At 39.6% G+C, this 17,501-nt stretch overlaps 1 protein-coding gene across 12 annotated transcripts in view; it reads left to right on the top strand.

Moving 5' to 3' along the window:
• Positions 1 to 11,066, top strand: part of PDE1A (phosphodiesterase 1A) — a 235,525-nt gene extending 224,459 nt beyond the window's left edge. For all 12 annotated transcript variants that reach the window (XM_075430504.1, XM_075430512.1, XM_075430514.1 and 9 more), the window contains 2 exons: positions 7,453 to 7,572; positions 7,901 to 11,066. In XM_075430504.1, the coding sequence (XP_075286619.1) occupies positions 7,453 to 7,529 (77 nt within the window). In that variant the 3' untranslated portion in view covers positions 7,530 to 7,572; positions 7,901 to 11,066. The remainder of the gene's footprint in view (positions 1 to 7,452; positions 7,573 to 7,900) is intronic.
• Positions 11,067 to 17,501: the final 6,435 nt, after the last annotated feature.

The following is a 17,501-nucleotide window of genomic DNA, read 5'->3' as shown; positions in this document are numbered from 1 at the left end:
ATAGCAGTTTGTCATTGGAGAATGAGGTAAACTTTCAAAACAGAACTATCTAACATTTTCTCCTCAAATAGGTAATTATTCTTATGCTAATAAAATGCAGCCCCCTTAGTTTAGGCATTTAATATGGTTATTATTTTGTAAACCACATCCTTTGTACTGAATGTAGTGTGAATTTGAGAGTTAGCTGTACACAGATGAAATTTACTAACTGTAGTACGCGTGGGACTGTGTCATTCTCTTGATCAGAAAGATCAGTCTCCTGACTGTAGTTTGCAGGACAAGCGGAGCAGCCAGAAGATCCCTATAATATCAGAACACTTTTTAAAAATACAAGCATTTTCTCACAAGCTGACTATGATTTAGTATCTGGTGACTGTAAGAATATCAAGGGCAAGACGCCCAAGCAATAAGAATAGATGTTATCAAAGTAAGAGAAAGACACTGTGCACTTTCATTTTATTTTCTGAATTTGCTTATTGTTAGAATAAGCTTTGAGGTATTAGGGTAATAAGACTAATCAAGGCATAATGACACTTCTTTTCCTCACTTCTAACTAAACTGGTAAACTCATTAATGCTTTTGTGATAGTGAGCCATGCAGTACTGTGCCAGAAGTATGGCATTGTCTGAGCAGCAACACTGAAGTGCTTATAAGACTTAGCTTAGGCAGAAGTATATGACTTGGCAAATTTCTCAAAAATGCTTTTTGTGGAGAACTCCCACTTATTCTAGAGTTCCGCATTCCAGTGCTCCACGCTTTTATCGTTGACAGGTTTTTTCCATCAGAAAAAATCAGAGATAACAGATGGTTAATTGAGGGTCCTAAATCAAAATATTTACACTAAAAATAATTTTACAGCATTTGAAGTTGTCTAATAATTGAGTTTTTTGTCTTTTGACATGTATTTTTTCCACCAGTTTTTTTATTAAAATCCAAATTGACATTTAAGTGCCTTAGAAAAATTTCGCATCTCCCGGATGAGGAACACAGTATGAAAAGCTGCATCTTTTGTCCTTCAAACTCTGTAGAATACAGTTGTGGTGTAGCTGTCTTTGGGGATCTTTAGATGGCTGACCAACAAAAACGCTGTTTGAGAGGTCAGATACAACTCAGCATGCAGTTAGTGCACTCTGTTGCCTTGTCAATCATTACAGTCCCCCTTTCCTACAAGAACAGAGATTTCTTATTTTAGAAAAAGTTCATCATCTCATTCATTTTCTAAGGCAGGGAATTTTCTACAGAATGCCTTGTATTTTAACACTTCAACCTGCAAAGTTTGTGAAAAGGGTAAGAAGTGGTAGAGTTTATAATAGTGTATGTCCAAAGGCAAACATGATCTGGAAGCTTTTTTTTTTTTTTTTTTTTTGAAGATGGTAAAAAAGATTCAATGACATGAATTCCACCAGTCCAACAATGTTCCTTCACTATAGATGGTAATATTCAAAAAGAGTTCCGATAAATAATGAAATAGAAATATGAGACTGATTTAATTATTTTGTGGAAATAAATAGTTTTGGTCAGGTCCTGAACTAGAAGCCAGAGCTCACATGAGGGCGTTGCTCAGCTCATGCATCACTAGAGAGGCAGAGGTACTTAAACCATGGACTAATAACAAGTCATGGAAAAGGGAGATACAGCAGGAGACATAACTACATCGAGTGATTAATCACACAGTAAGAGAAGCAGCAAATTATTTTTAAGGCAACTCCAGAGCCTGAGTGATGAGCCAATACCTCCTTACTGGGATTCCCCAACTCACGTCTGAGCCATCGTGGGTTTTGCAGCACACATCTCAGTTGCTGCTGATTGCCATGGAAAGTTTTGATATAGAAATGTAGGTTTCTCTACTGAAACTAAATATCTATGCCTGAAAATCTCAAACTGCTGTGTAAAGATCTTTGGAAAAGAAATGGAACTGAAAGGATTTTTCTCCAAACCCTCCTTTATTATAAGCTGTGACTTTTCCTGCTGGAGAGAGCCTGTAAAAAGTAGAGGCTACTGCTCAGGCCATTGATCAAACACATGTGCTGCCATTGTAAAACTCTGTTGTGAACGGGTCTTCAAATTAGTTTGAAAACTGTTCATCTGATACAGTTTGTGAGCAAATACAGTCATCAATTTTTGCTGTTGTCATGGGAAATTATATTGTCACAGGAAATTCTATTGTCAAAGTGCTGTTGTCATGGGATATTCAGCGAATTTATGTGTTCCCAATTCCCAGTTCCCAAATGCATGGATCTTGCATTCTAGAATAGTGACTTTTCACCTGTTTAGGCCTGTGAATCCTTAAAATTTTTCCAGTGAAAATGTGCATCTGTGGTCAACCAGCTTAAGCCTACAGCAAGTAAGTTTGCATTTCTTTTAGTCTCATGAACCTTTCATAGATCCCCTCATAAGTAATTCGTAGGCCCTCAAGTCAGAAAACCACAAGATGAACCTGGATTTCTGATTTACACTATCACAAATTTTTAGTAGACTGCTACTATGCATAGAATGAGGATATTATGTAGTTTTTTAAAGGCATCTGATATTTGAAGGTATTTTAGGTGTTGTTTTATGTGAAACTTCTGTTCACTGTATTATGTGGAATTTACTCTCATCCATCCCTTTCAGTGATTATTTGTGTTCATTTTCCAGCATACATAAATATGCAGATAAATGGAGAGCTTGATGGATGTTGTGCCTGGTTTCTGTAGCATATTAATGTCAGAGTCCAATACTCTCTGACCAGGTTCTTTTAGATATTCCACGCCTGAAGGGTGTAATGTTTCATATCAAATTTACTTATTTGAAGACAGTTGATGTTACACAGTATTTCTGCTTTAGCAAAGTAATACAAAATGTCCAGAAAGCACACTACAAATGTAAGTTACACTTACCAAAACAGAGCAATTGCAATACACTGCTCAGTCACAAAGCCGATGTAATTCACATTACTTGTCTCTTGCATATGCTCACTGTCACGACGCTGGGTGTCCCCAGTCCCCAGTAAGGCATACGTGGGTTGAAGCCAGCTCAAGCCCGCTGCTTTCTTCAAAACTGTTTTGCTAGTTGTTTAGTTCTTATACTCTGTGTTGGGCTGAGCCACATATTCACTCCCTCCATGCTGGCCTGGCGAACGCTGGGAGACAGTCACACTCTTCGAATGAACCCAGGGAGAAACAGCTACACTGCTGGTTGGTCCCCTCAACAGTGATATACTCGGCGGATCCACTCAATTGATGTAGGTGCTTATCTAAACCAAAGGCCACCCTCCGCTCCCCTTTGTGTTGAGATTGCCTTGCTTTGCAATGGCTCTGGTCAGTCACCCCTTGCATTATCTCCTGGGCTTGATGGGCACACTGACCTTGCCCATCCCTGTTGAGCCACCTTCCATTGTAGGGGTTTATTGGTCAGTCATGATATCACTTACATTCTGATTTTATGTCATTAAATAATTTAGTTTATACCATAAATTTAATAACATTTCATTCTTGCCTTTTCCCTATTTTCCCAAGATTTGAAGGCCCTAGAAAAACATTTTTAATACTTTATGGTCTTTTGAAACGATTTGCAGAGGGACGAAGTCATCATATTCTTAAAATTTTCTTTCCTAAGGACAGACCAGCCAGGTTACTATATAGTGAGAAATCTATCTATATATTTTTTAAATACTATAATATTTTAAGTCAGCACTGACCCTTTCACAGAACTTTATGCTTCTAATAAACCACAGAGGAGACCTAATATTAATTTCTCAACTATGTCATAGATGATATAAATGAATGACATATATGGTGGGCTTTTTCTGTGCCTGCCAATTAGAAAAGTATACTGCAGGTATTTACATCACTGTAATGCGCAGAGGCCAGGGCAGCAGACTGTCTACAAATGCATGGTGAGGCTCAGGTCCTGGCTCTTTGAGACAAAATGAATTAATATTGGGTTTCAGCAGCAGCTTGAAGTACCTCCACGGAGATTGTGCCGCCATAGTAAAGATAACTAAAAAGAAAGGCAATGCAGGCATTTAGTATTGGAATAGTCTGCAATATTCAATACCACAGGGAAAACTCAGGCTAAAATGTTTCACGTTTCTCTTTCACAGTGGTGAAAGGATTTAATATCATCTAAACGAAGGGAATCCATTAAGCTGTCGTGGTTGTTGTCTAAATGTAGATACTTAATATTAGTGTTTTTGCAAGAGTTTTCATTGCTGCAGTGTGTGTAGAAGGCTCACAACTACATCAAAAAGAACAGCAGCCTCTGTTTTCTCTTCTCACTCCCCTCTCTTTCTCGGTGTAAACGATGTCTGAGGCAGCCGAGTGAGTATGTTGTCTATGATGCAGTAGCACTCAGCACAGAAGGGAAGTACAGCATGGGTAGCATCCCCCCTTTTCACTTTTGCACCTCTGTTGATGGCCAGTGGATCCAGACAGGACTCTTTTGACCAAGGTCAGAGAATTTTCAATGGAATGTCGCTTCAAGCAAGCAGAAGGTGGCATACTTGTGACATTACATTTTTAACCTGCTTCCCAAATTAGATCTATTTAGAGTATTCCAAGAAGCAGTATGCATCTACCAGGACATTATTAGCACTCCCCATGCTAGATTTTTCTACCTCTGTACTTTCTGTACTGAGGATGGAGGTTAGAAGGCTAAAATGGTGTCCAGAGGGCTTGCTGACTCCTGGGGCGGAGAAGTGAGCACCCGCGGGCGCTGGGGCTGGGAAAGTGAGATAGGAAGTAAGAGGAAAAGCAACACAGTTATTCAGATTGAAATTTCATACATTAGCTGTCATTGTTCTGTCCTTTACAAAAAGCATAAAACTCAATTTGTTTTTCTGTGAGTAAGCAACTGAATTATAACGGAGATGGGGAAGACGGGAAGACGATCTATCTGCATTCTTGAGAACTGTCACCGAATGTTTGGATGTGCTATGATGAGGGGGCTCCCCACTAAGGAAAAGAAAAAAAGGACTTTTTACCTCTCCTTGTACCACATCTCTTTCTAGGTGTAGTTCTTGTAGACTATGGCATTTTCTTAGCAGGAGTAGCTCTGCCCTGCGCACTGGTCAGTGCGAAGGGAGAACCGGAGGACTGCTGTCACAAGAACTCCAGTTGTGACTGAATGTCATTTTTCTCCACAATACCTTTGTCCTTTCCATCATCTCACTTTCATTTAATTGAATGTTACAAGATTAAGTGGAACTATTTTAAGGTGATTTTTTAAGTGATTATTTTCCTTTACTCCTGAGTGATTTATTAATTAGAACATTAATTTTAAAAACTGCTTATGTTTAATTAAACAACTCCGTGTTTCAATGATTTATAAATGCTAATTGGCATACTTTTAACTTTTCAGTCATGATGATAGCCACATTAATCCCTAATATCAAAATGTAAAGGGGATAATAAATCTGTGATAAAACATGTTATCAGTAACTTCACTCCATATGACAGTAGAGGACTATCCAGTCACATCGAGTTATACAAAGCATTCAGCGTCATTAGCAGTCAGTAACTGAAAGCCTCTGGAGGATAACCAGGTTAAATAGCAGTGGACAGATCCATATCAACAACATGCCAGTTGGACTTATGGTAATGCAAGTGGCATGGAGTAATCACCCATGCCATGCAAATACTAGTGACAGGTCAGTGCCGCGGTGGCCCTGTGGTGCACAGCCGAGCGTGGAAAGCCATGCGATGTGGGCGCAGATCGCTGGGGTGCTGGGTTTGTTAGTGACCCTTGTGCACGCTGTGCGGCTAAACGGAGCAACAGTGGATCAGGGTCCTGGTACTGTGGGAAGGCATCCGTGTTCGTGATTGGGATGAGGAGGGAGGGAAGCTTATGTTAAAAGGGCAAATGATGTTTTTAGAAAAAGTATAAGGATCATAAGATAACAGCCATTAGAACCATTCAGAGGGCAGAGTTTATCACATCCAAAAACTGATGTGTTGACACAAAGAAAGTTACGTATGGTTTAGAAATCAATCTTTAGTTTTTATGTGAATTAAACATACAAAATTTTTGGTTTAGGGCCTCCACAGACCACTTCTGTCCCACTCCTAAAACTCTGCTAACCACTCGACGTCATGTATAAAATTTAAATATTTAGATCAATAAATTTTACTTTCATACCCCTTCCCACCCCCTTTTTTGGTTTTATGGATAACAATAAATTTTTGCTAAACCCTCTCAAAAACAACTGCAGGCTGAAAGATCTGGAGACATTCCTGTCCTAATTCGTATTAGTCCAATTTTGAGACTTCAAAATCCTTTAGAGAACTGATTGTCTATATTCAACCCACACTGAATTTATGTAAAATAAGGGGAATGGTGAAGAATGCTGCATGGGGGAATATCGCCCATCGGCTGGTGGCTGCATTACAGAGTGGGCAGCACCCACTCTGCCCCTGTTCATAGCAGTGAAATGAGGCTAAAATCAGTAGCAATTCTCACTTGTTTATAGTGATGCCATGGTGAACTCATAGCTATTAATTTTCTTCTTTTCTCATTCTCATTCTCATGAGCTCCCTTTCCTCTCTTCCCTTTCTCTTTTCTAAACTGCGAGCCTCTTCTTAAACTCGCCGTCTTTCAATTTTCCTTTCAGGTCACACATTATCTATGTTCCCTTGCAGCGGTTGGTACCTTTTTTTTCTGTCTTTCAAAAAATCTTCCTCTGCCTGTATTTTGATTTTTATAACTTTCATGCTTCTCCCAGCTCATCTTCTCCACTTTTCAGACTTCTGTGCTATTCCTTTTTCACATTTTCAGTTCAGCATTATAAATACACTGATGGGATCACTCAGTCAACTGGTTGAAACTAAGAGGTTACTATATAGTTACTAAAAAACACTGTAAGTTGGCTGCATTCTCCCTGTGCCTACTATCTCAGTTTATAATTTTGTCAGCTGTACTCATTCAAAATTACTGAAGGAATAGTTTAAAAACCAGCTTAAGATTATGATTGTTGGTTTGAAATTCATGTTGTATCACATTTTGAAAGCTGCTCATGTCACTCGGTGTCATATCTCCTATCTGATTGAATTAATTGAATTCTTACAACTTGACACTGGCGTCTTTCATTATCTGAGAGAAGCTTTCTCCCGATTTAAAAGCCTACAGTAAAGAGGATTTAAACAGCACTTCTCTGCAGACTTTCAGTAAGTTGGAAGATAAAATAAACCAAACCCAAACCCACTTTATTAACACTTACTCATGTAAATGTTTTCCTGTTTTTGTTTCATGCTGTGATCTATTGCTTTCATTCTCTCTTTTGCCTTATGGATAAACCTTAACAATTAGCGAATTCAATCCTATGCTTACTCTGGTGAGAAAGCAATTAAAGAAAGCAGTGACTGAAACCTCATTTTAACCTTAAAAAAAATCAGGGGAAAAAATTCCTGTCTGTGGAGGACTGTTCTTAACTTGGGTAACTTCCTCACTCAGGTTCCCAATCAATCTATCTTCCAGGTGAGCCTAAACACTGTAAGAAGTCAGAAGATGTAGTAAAAGCCACCGAGCAGAAAGAAGCACTGATACAGGACTAGATTTGCTATTGCTCAAAAGCTTCTGACATTTCAGGCAGGACAGGTAATTTTGTTGTTTCTTTCTTAAAATGGAGAGAGCTTTATACTGTAAAAACTTGCTTAGTGCTATCATTATCCTCTTTGTTCTATTCCAGTTGTGGTTTTATTACAGAATTTTGAAATGGGGACATGGTGCACCCCACTTCCTATGTCCTCTTAAAACCATTCAATATAAAGCAGTGAAAAACAATACTTTTATTACATGTCTGAATCCTTAATGTCGGACTAAATCGTCATGCAATAAAACATCCTCTGTTCAGGTATATTAAATACTGGAAGTAATAGTACTGAAAATCTATTGCTTATGAATTTTCATTTGACCTCTGCTGCAGGAGAAAAGAAGAACTCTAACTGTTCCTACCCTGTGCTCTCAGAGGCTGTTATCTGTCAACTTGTTCTTGGATCATCCTGTTTCTGTGGAGAGTGATTGGACAAAATGATCATAAGTGTAAAAGCCTGAGCTGCAAACTCAAGGCACTTAATAACTCTCAAGATTTCAGTTGTATTTGTTGTTGCTACTTACTCTTCTGTTCCACTTTCTTAAACTAGCCAAAATACCTTTTTCAGCCAAAGGTGGACCTCACTTTACTGCATCACTGACACCAGACATTTCCAGTTAACCATGAGACATGTGAAAACACAACATTTATAATCTGCCTGGGATTGCTGTTACATGTCACTGCTACTGTATCCAATGGAAATGGAAAGTCAAAATGAACTGTTGTTATAGATAGTTGTTCATGCAACCATGCTGCATGCAACGTTCAAGTCCTACTTGTTAGCTTCCTTAAAATATCTGGAAGTAAAGATATATAGACTGTACAGGGAAGCTGTAGAGTTACACTGACCAGCCTGCATGGATGATGATTCTTCCCCACTTTTGTGGTTGCCGTGTGGAGAGAACTGGTGTTTAACAAATCAGTATTTGAAATATCTCTATAAATTAATTAAATAGCATCCAGTGTTAAAGATTAAAACTTTCTCAGTCCTATAGTGTTTTGGAAGACATCAGCAACGGTGTCAGCCCTACCATGAAGCTGGTGCTTATTGTTTTCTAGGGCAGAAGAGACAGCTACAAGAATACATGAAAATTGCTTCAATTCAGAAAAATAGTGTGTTGCCTCTCAGACAGGGCTGGAAGGTGACGCTGAGGCCTTATATCACGGTTTGTCTCAAATGCAAAGGTGACAACATGGGTCCTGCAAAATCCTTGCTAACATTAGTTTCATTAAAAGAAACCACCAGAGCAGAGGCAGTGAAAACGGAGCACACAGGCAGTTACCTCTGCAAGAAGCCTCAGAAAGAGCCCTCCAGCCCGAACTGTGCCTGGAAAGAGACTCCATTTTCATCTCCGCTTCCCTTGAGCTGCACGTGACCTCCTGGCTTGCCCAGGTGTCCCATGCAGCTGCAGCCAACCTCATTTCCCTCTGCTGGAACCTGCCAGGGTACATCTATGCTTCTCGTTGTGTTCTGGGTGCTTGGGTGGCTCAGGTCACTGCACTCCCAGTTCTCTTTTCGGGACCCCGTGGTTATTACCTCACTGACCAAAAAGTCTTTACAATCAGCCATGGTCCGCTCTGAAGAGGACTCGTGGGGGCAGTGGCACTGCTCTCTGTGCAGAGGCTGGTGGACGATTGACACCTATGTACTATTCATTTGCTGCTTCAGGATCTGACCAGAGGTCAACAGGCATCAGGCTCAAACTCAACAAGGGCGCACTTTGTCCCCGATGAAGAAGCAATCGTGAAACAATCACCCGAGGCTGAGGGACCCTTACACGTCCATACCTGTTGACTGTCTCTCTTCTGACAGCAGAGCAATCAAAATTGAGCTGGGAACAGTGCGAGCTCCGAGCCCTGGGATAAGGGCATGCCAAAAGGTGGAATTCCTGTCATTGAATAGTAAGCCATATACATGCTATGCATAAGTAGTGTGCATAGTTTTAACTTAAGAAATGTTTGTGCATATAGGATGTAAAAAGTGCATTTAAATTGTTTTGTGTATCTGGTCCAGGGCTTGTATTTAGCATGGACAAATTTCTGTACAGTGCAGTTAACGGATGAATTGTTAACAAATGAAACTGTATCATATATGTTATAATGCAATTGATATTTTTTTGCTAAGAGTGAAGAATTTATATATTCTCTGCTAGTGTTTGAGCAAATCATTAGTAGCCTGGACCACTCTGTGCACCTTCGCATCCTTTTTGGGAATGTTGGACTTTCCACCCCCATCTTTATAATAAAATGCAAACCATCTTATGGTTTCTTATTGTCATTATGACAAGAAAAGAAACATAATGGTCATATCAGACATTTTTTTAATTGCAAATTGCCATACGCTATGGCAGCAGAAAATCTTGTTGTTGAAGATCTGAGAACTTGGGATCTTATTTCAGATATGTTGAGTATCTGCAGTTCCCCCCAAATTTGAAAGAGGAAAAGATGACTGATGTCTTTAAGAACTAGGCCAGTTAGGTATTTGTTACAGAGTGTTCTTCAACATCGTAATTTATAGTTCATTGAGACTGAAAGTCTGGAGCAATCAGAATTTAATGTTTTTATGGTATTTTCAATGTCAGACTTTTACCATAGTTGAAGTTAACTTTTTTTTTCCCCCTGTGTCTCAGTCCCATAGTGATTTATACACTTTAAAAGAATTTTCTCCTGGAAATACAAGCAGAAATTATAGCAGATTCTCCAGAGTTCTCAGAGCATCCTGTGGGGCTCTCAGTGTCCTGTTAGTATTATACCCGACACCAAGATCTCCCACTGCAGAAACTAGAAGGATCTCCTGATCTCACAGCAGGCACTCAGTGCCTGCAGAACTCATTCATTTATATAGAAATGTGAGCTGTGTGTAAATAATCCTATTTGCTCATTTGTATTCAGTTTTAATCATGGGGGTAGATGTTACTGAAATACAAGAAGAGTCCTTAGTTTTTCTTTAAAGCCAGCTGATTCTCTTTCTTTCTTCCTTTTTTCTTAGCAACATTTTACCTGGACATGACCCAAAGCTTAGTGTGTTGTTTGGATGAGGAGAAATTTTCTTTGGTGGAGAAGACTGATGTAGCCAATGTGTTAGTTAAGGCTTTGATCTTGGCTGAAGATCGTGCTGGGATGGCAGAAAGGCTTCTTGAGAAGGCCTCTCCCTGAAAAATAGTTTCTCTCTGAAACCTGTAAGGCTGCACTACCAAAACACTGCATGGGGCCATAAGAAATGATGTTTGTATATGCATCTCTCCCACAGCATTATGGGCATGTACCCCTGCATTGAGCACACTGAGGAGCTGTAGCTATATATTAGCCCTCTAGAGTTTTATTTTGTATTTTTATCTTGAGATATCTGACAGATATATTATGTAATATTGTTATGGGTTATGATCTATCCAGTATTTTTTTATTTAATTTTCAACAAGGCAATCTACAACTGTGTGTTTTTATTCTGCTGTACTTGTCCGTATTTCCTATGATGATATTTCCAAATAAATTTGATTTGAGGGCAAGAATTGTGAAGCTCCTGAATATTAGTTATAAACTTGCGTTCCTCAAAAGTGTTTGCTCATTTGTGTATGATTGTCTCTGAAAAGTGACAGAACATAGATGGTTGTTTCCAACCCTTTCACCTGCTTGTGACTCCACACTTTTTCCATATCTGTGCTGGTTTGCCATCAAGCTCACTTGCATCCTCATAGCAGTCCTGAAAACAATTTCTTTAAGCAAGTCTTACCTTCTTAGCCTTTACTGCTGAAATAGCTGTTACGTGAAGAATACCATAACCAATAGAACATTTTTTCACCGCCCAAAATTCTTACCATGGCTTGGTATTGATGAAGTCACTGGGACTGTTCATGTTAGCAACAATTCTTCAGGAAGGGTACGACTTTCAGAGCCACTTCCATGGCATGGTGTAAATTTAGTCAGCTGGGTTCAGTGGAGCAGGGAGTAAACAGGGCCTCTTTCTGCTAAAATTTGAAATCAATGGAGAGAATCCCATTGACCTTGATGTGTATCAAATCCTAACAAGTTACATGATAGAACAACTACTGTATATCACATTTTTGCAGTTCTTTTTTCCCCAGATGCTATCCCAGCTATATGCGCAAAAGACCTGCTTCTACTTGTATATAGATGTCAGAACTCAAACAAACCACTACTGTGACCAAAATAACTCCAAATTAACAAATAAATCAAGATCCCCAGTGGTTAGTGTCTAAAATGTATATTTTTAATAGACTGTGCAGTGATAACATGAGAAACACAAAAATGTAAGTATGAGTAACGTTCTTCAACAACAACTTAAAGAGATTTAAATTTACTGTAGTTTAGCAGACGAAGATTTGTCTGAGAGGCGAGTGCATCCACTTTTAAATCGTTCTTTGAAAAAACACATCCTTGAAAAACAGTATGGAAAAACAGTGGAAATGGCTTTTAATACTATGAGGAAAAGAAAGTTTCCACTGTCAAACACACTATGCAAACATTTAGGCCACTTCCCTGGGATAATTTTACTTTCCTGGTCATTTAACTACTTAATGGGTCTCCAGAGACCCCTTTCCCATGTCCCAGGGCAAACATTCAGAAGTTTTATCAAACTGTGAATGTCTAAGTAGTCCCCTGGGAACAAAGTAGCAAGCCATAACCACAAAGTTATAAATGTGAAAAAATCTCTTATAAAATCTGGGATTTTTGCTGTTTTGGGCTGAACTTTGCTGCAAAATATTTCACTTGTGTTTAGGCAAGTCCTTTGCTTATAGTCCTTTTTTGGAGAAATGTTGGAGAATTTTCCATTAGCTGAGTTTCGATAGATAATAACCAAATACACTTTTCTGACAAATTGCTAAATACATGAACTATAAAGCTGATGAGTTTTATGCATTTGTAACATCCTGTATAGATCATTATTACAAACCTGATGTAATACAAAATTATACATAAATAAGGTGGCCAGAATCTAAATGATAGGTACAGTCTGGGCCTTGAGCTGGAACACAGTTAAGCAGCATAGATGTTTTTTCGCTTTTGTTTGGACTGTAGTTGTAAAGCTATCTCATCATCACAGAGGGCCTAATGCTGATGCACTTACAAGCAACATTCCTGACACTGCATGAAGGACTTTCACTGGAGTAAGACTCTGGGACTTGTGTCGTAATACCATTAACAAACATCAAATAACATGAAAGTATTTGCTATTTATTTGTGTAAAACCTGATATGATTATCTCCACCCAAATTCAATGAGCCAAAGGGTCAAATTCACCTATGATGAAATTCCATGAAAGCCAAGAGAGCCGGTGTCATTATACCGGGAACTAATTTGACAATTGGATAGTAATTGGTTGTCTCTTCCTTTCTCTGTGTTCAGCTGCTTTGCTGATTGTTTTCTGCTGTGGAGAGTACTCTGAGGGTCTAATGGCTCTGTACCATTTGCTACTCAACTTTAAGGTATCTTAAATTCTTTCATTGAAAATGTGCTTTCTTTTTGTTGAGAACTCCCTCCTTTGAGAGAGAACTGTGGGGGTTTTTTCAGTCAGAAATGAACGTTTGCCTTTATTGTTTGGGGTAGTTTGCAACTGGAATGAAAGGCAGCAGATTTGTGTCAAACACTGTAATATGATGCACGATGCATCTTTATTTTAGCATTTCTGTCTGAGAAAGACACTTCTTCTGTTAGGCACAAGGTGGCTTGGCGTAGGGCAGAACTGTGACTGCAGCCAGGGTATTTCTGGGGGACGTGTGTGTTCTCAAGTAAATAGTAGGTACAGGAGCAGGGCTACAGAGTTGATATTTCCAGTAAATTAGAGAACAAAAATGGCATGAGCAATTTAAATATTATTTATAATTGACCTTCATGCCTGTTTTTAATATTCAATCTGCTGAGTGTTTAAAAAAGCAATTAAAAGTTCCATATAATGTTAAAACCCTTGATAAATGTAATAAACAAATGACATATTCAAAAGAGAGAGTCTATGTCCCATTAGGAGAGAAAAAGAAAGATGAGAGCAACATATGGCAGTATAATTAGCATGATTAGGGAAGCACATCAACAGAATTTATGCTGCAGGGAAAATGTAATAAGAAACCAACACACTTTCCTCACTGCCTGGAAAACTGCAAATATCGCTCTCTGAAAAGGAGAAGATGCAGAAAGGTTCTCTGGCATTTAAAGCTGTAACTTGTGTTCTTCTGTCGTTATTAAAGATGCACACAGCCATCTGCAAACCACTTATTTTTTGCAGAGTGCACATTGTCCCATTGCTTTGATTAATAAAGAGCAATATTACACCTCAGCTGCTTTTCAGAAAGATGCTATTTTGGAAACCTAATTAATACTCATTCCACAGTTAGCTTGAGGTGTTCATTAGTGCCAGATACTGAGTTCTTATTTGTTTCTCATTATGTGGAGAGTATTGCTTCTCAATGCCAAAGTTTTTGTTTTGCATTTTGGAATAACCTTTCGACACCCCCACTTCCCACAGCCCTCCCTTCAGAAGAGCTAATAACACCTGTCATCATTATTTTAGCATGCCCATTATGTCTGTTGAAGACAATGTGGGCTATTTACACAGACAGACTATCCTGATGCACAGCAAATATTCCTGCCATTTTAAGAACAGTTGGGCCAAAGAGAAAAGCAGAATTCAGAAACTTGGCAGTGCAGTTCAAGTCTCAGCTTACCACTAAGGGTCAGTATATGCTAAGCAAATGAATCATTGCAAAATTGAGACAGTATGTTTGGCCTAGCAGTAGTACAGAATATTCTTTCTGCCCTAGAAAGCCCAGATTATTTAATAAACAGAACAAAACAAAACAAAAACTCAGAAAACCCTGTAGCAGAAATACCCCTTCTATAGATACTGGACTTGTATAAGCTCCATCAGCCAGCTTTGCTGTAACTGGAGAATAGTAGAGAGTTACCACGTAGCCTGAGCTTTAGTAGAGGGTGCACAAACACCTCACTCAAGATTTGCCCAAAGTGCTGCTATCCTCACCAGAGAATAAAGGAGGAATACAGCAAAGCACAGGAGAAATTTAGCATTGGCTTTGTTGCCAAGTATAAAGCTCTGCATGAAAAGGTCAAATGCAATTGCACATGTCAGAAACCAACAGAAAACTGAAACTCTTACTGAAACTCACCATTGCACAGAGCTGCTAAAGAAAAAAAAGGCAAAAAAGAAAAGAGAACAGCTGTGGGCATGAGTGCCAACATGGATGCTACAGCAGAGCAGGAACGGGGACCTCTAGGCACAGCATGTTCTAAATATGCCCTTACATTGTACCCCCAGGGCTGGGGGATAGACGACACCTTCTGTGCAGCAGGAACAAGGTCCCTCACAAAACCCCTTGTGTCTCAGTCTGTAAGAGGACGAAAACGAGGGGAACACCCTGCACCGAGCTAGGGACATTTCGTTGTATGGTGCCAGCTGCCTGGCTCGTGCAAAAGCTGCCCCACAGCGTGCAGGAGCCCCGCTTCGGTCCCTGCCCAGCCGCCCACAGCACTGCAGCCTGCCCACACCAGCTCTGGAGAGAGCTCCGACAGCCACCCGGCAGCTTGCCTTGTGGAATACAGTACATACATATTTTAAAGAGCAAAAGCTGCCACTGACCTGGCCCTCGGTACTGTAGTCTGTCAGAGGGAGTGCAGGCGGACTGGAATTCCCTTCCTTACTTACCAGCCTGAACCCTGGACACCATGGCAGAGCCTGGACACTGTGGGAGTCCCTGGCCCAAGCACGGGCAGCAGGACCTCTACCTGTGGCCCCATCTTGGAGACGACACAGTGGTGTTGGATGTGATAGTTTTGGTCCAACAACACCAGTGGTGCAAGAACTAACAGTAACTGGGAACACATAATGACATTATGAGAAAACAGTGGGGTCTTTGAACACTTCAACAGCATTTATGGCAATCTTAAAAAAATGCAAGAAAGAAATTGATAGCAGAATAAAAGAAGCTTTCGTGTACACTACACATCATATTTCCCAAAACGAAAGTATGCAGTTGGCCAAAACCTGTGGCCATTCTCAAGTGAAAATCCTCTGACTTCAGCGGAAATGCTTTAGAAAGGACTTTTTAAACTTGGATCTTACTTGATCTATTTAGGTATTATCTGGTTTTGCACCTGGAGAATAAACAACATATACCATCCTGTAAGTCAAGCCACGGAATTTTTCCAAATAATTTATTAGCACAATGTCTCAATAAATCTCTCTGAAGGGAAGAACCTGTCATGAAATAACAAGTATAGCTTAAGAAAAAGAAACAAGGCTGTAAATTGCAATAACAAAGTGCATTTAATCCACTATACATTAATGAGTTAAGGGATACTGAGGAAAGATTGAGATCAATCCGAGGAGACAGCTTCCTTTCAATTCTGCCGGTAACATTTCATGCAATACCTTGAAAGCAAGAACAACAGCAACTGTACCACAGCATGGAAAGGCAGTAGATTTAAGAACATGGAGGAGGGAAGGGGAAAAAGACACAAATCAGAGTTGCTCATTAGGAAAGAACTATGTTCATTACTTGCGTGGGTGGTTTTTCTCTGCTTTGCTTTTTGATCAGTCTGTTCATGGAAAATGAACTAATACAATCCATCTCTAAAAGTCCTGGTCCCACCAAACCTGTAAGTACTCCCCAGCAGGAGCGAGTATTGTGAGAGGAGACAGCTCAGAGAGGGAACATGTCGTCACAATTTGCCTCTAAGGTATTTTCATGTTGGCATTTTCTTTGAGGCACTTGGTGTTCACTAACTATCTACTTTCTTAATCTCCTATCAATTAATTTACACTAAAACCAGAGACAAAATTAATGGATATTTTTGGTCTTAATCTGTGCTTCCATGACATAAACATATTGGGCAACAAAGATTAACCACTGACTCCATAAAGTGATCTACGTACTTGAAGTGCACCAGATGGAGTTCAATTGCACACCAAAGCGTATGAGAGGCTTTCTATTTAGGGCTGCTGTTTTTAAACATCAGAGGCTGTGCCAAAACCCAGAAAAGACCTAGTTTAACAAGCAGACTGCTTTTCCTGACCTTCCTTTCTGATTTCCCCACACCCAGACATTTCTGTCACAGGGCTCACTGACAATCCACTGCAGTGTTTCAGCTCTGCTTCAGGACATGCACTTTTTTTCTGGGCTCTGTTGTTATACTGATTCTTTCCTTATAGCTGCGCTTGCTGTACGCCTCACAAGTGGAAGATCAAACGGGGTTTGCTTATCTTTTTAAGCTAAAATTGTCTGATGTGTAAAAAAATGTGCATCTTGACTTTGTCCTTTAGATGAGGTCCCAGCAGCAAATGATGTCAGGGTGGATCTGTAATAAAATCTCTGCAACAAATCCTGTCCCTATGCCAGAAAGGAGCAGTCTATTCCTGTACTCAGACCTGCTGCTTGCATAACCATGGGTCAAGAAAGAGAGAAAGAAACAGGCTTTTAAAATGATAAAACACAGCTGGAGTATTTAGAGCTGGGGAGATGATAAGACCTGGATTTAGAGATGCCTCTAAACACTGGTGTGGCTGTGTGAGTCTCTTATCGGGCCTTGATGTTTCATCCAGATTACGGCTGTAAAACATAATTGTTGTCCTCTCATTGCTGCAGTAACAATCCTGGAAATACTCAGATCCAGTTCAAACTAAAGATATCTTTTTTTTCCCCTATTATTCATAAAGTGTAATCACCTCAGTCCAACAGCCATCCTGAAACTGGGAGCTCAGTGGTGAATTCTCCGTGCTCTTATCGGGTGTTGTGTTTCCTTTGAAATGTTGAGATTCCAAAGTGTTTGATACCTTGTCTTGGTATCAAGTATTATAATTCACACAAGATCTTTCATTTGCACATAAGCCCTAGACAGTCCTCATCTGAAGCCTATGAGTACTAATAAGCAGCAAAAAGCCATGAATATCAAAAGCACTTTATTAGCT

This window comes from Opisthocomus hoazin, chromosome 9, assembly GCF_030867145.1.
Source record: "Opisthocomus hoazin isolate bOpiHoa1 chromosome 9, bOpiHoa1.hap1, whole genome shotgun sequence".
In the NCBI taxonomy this organism is placed as follows: domain Eukaryota; kingdom Metazoa; phylum Chordata; class Aves; order Opisthocomiformes; family Opisthocomidae; genus Opisthocomus; species Opisthocomus hoazin.
The sequence above is the reverse complement of the archived record's forward strand: the minus strand, read 5'-3'. Positions and strand labels throughout refer to the sequence as shown.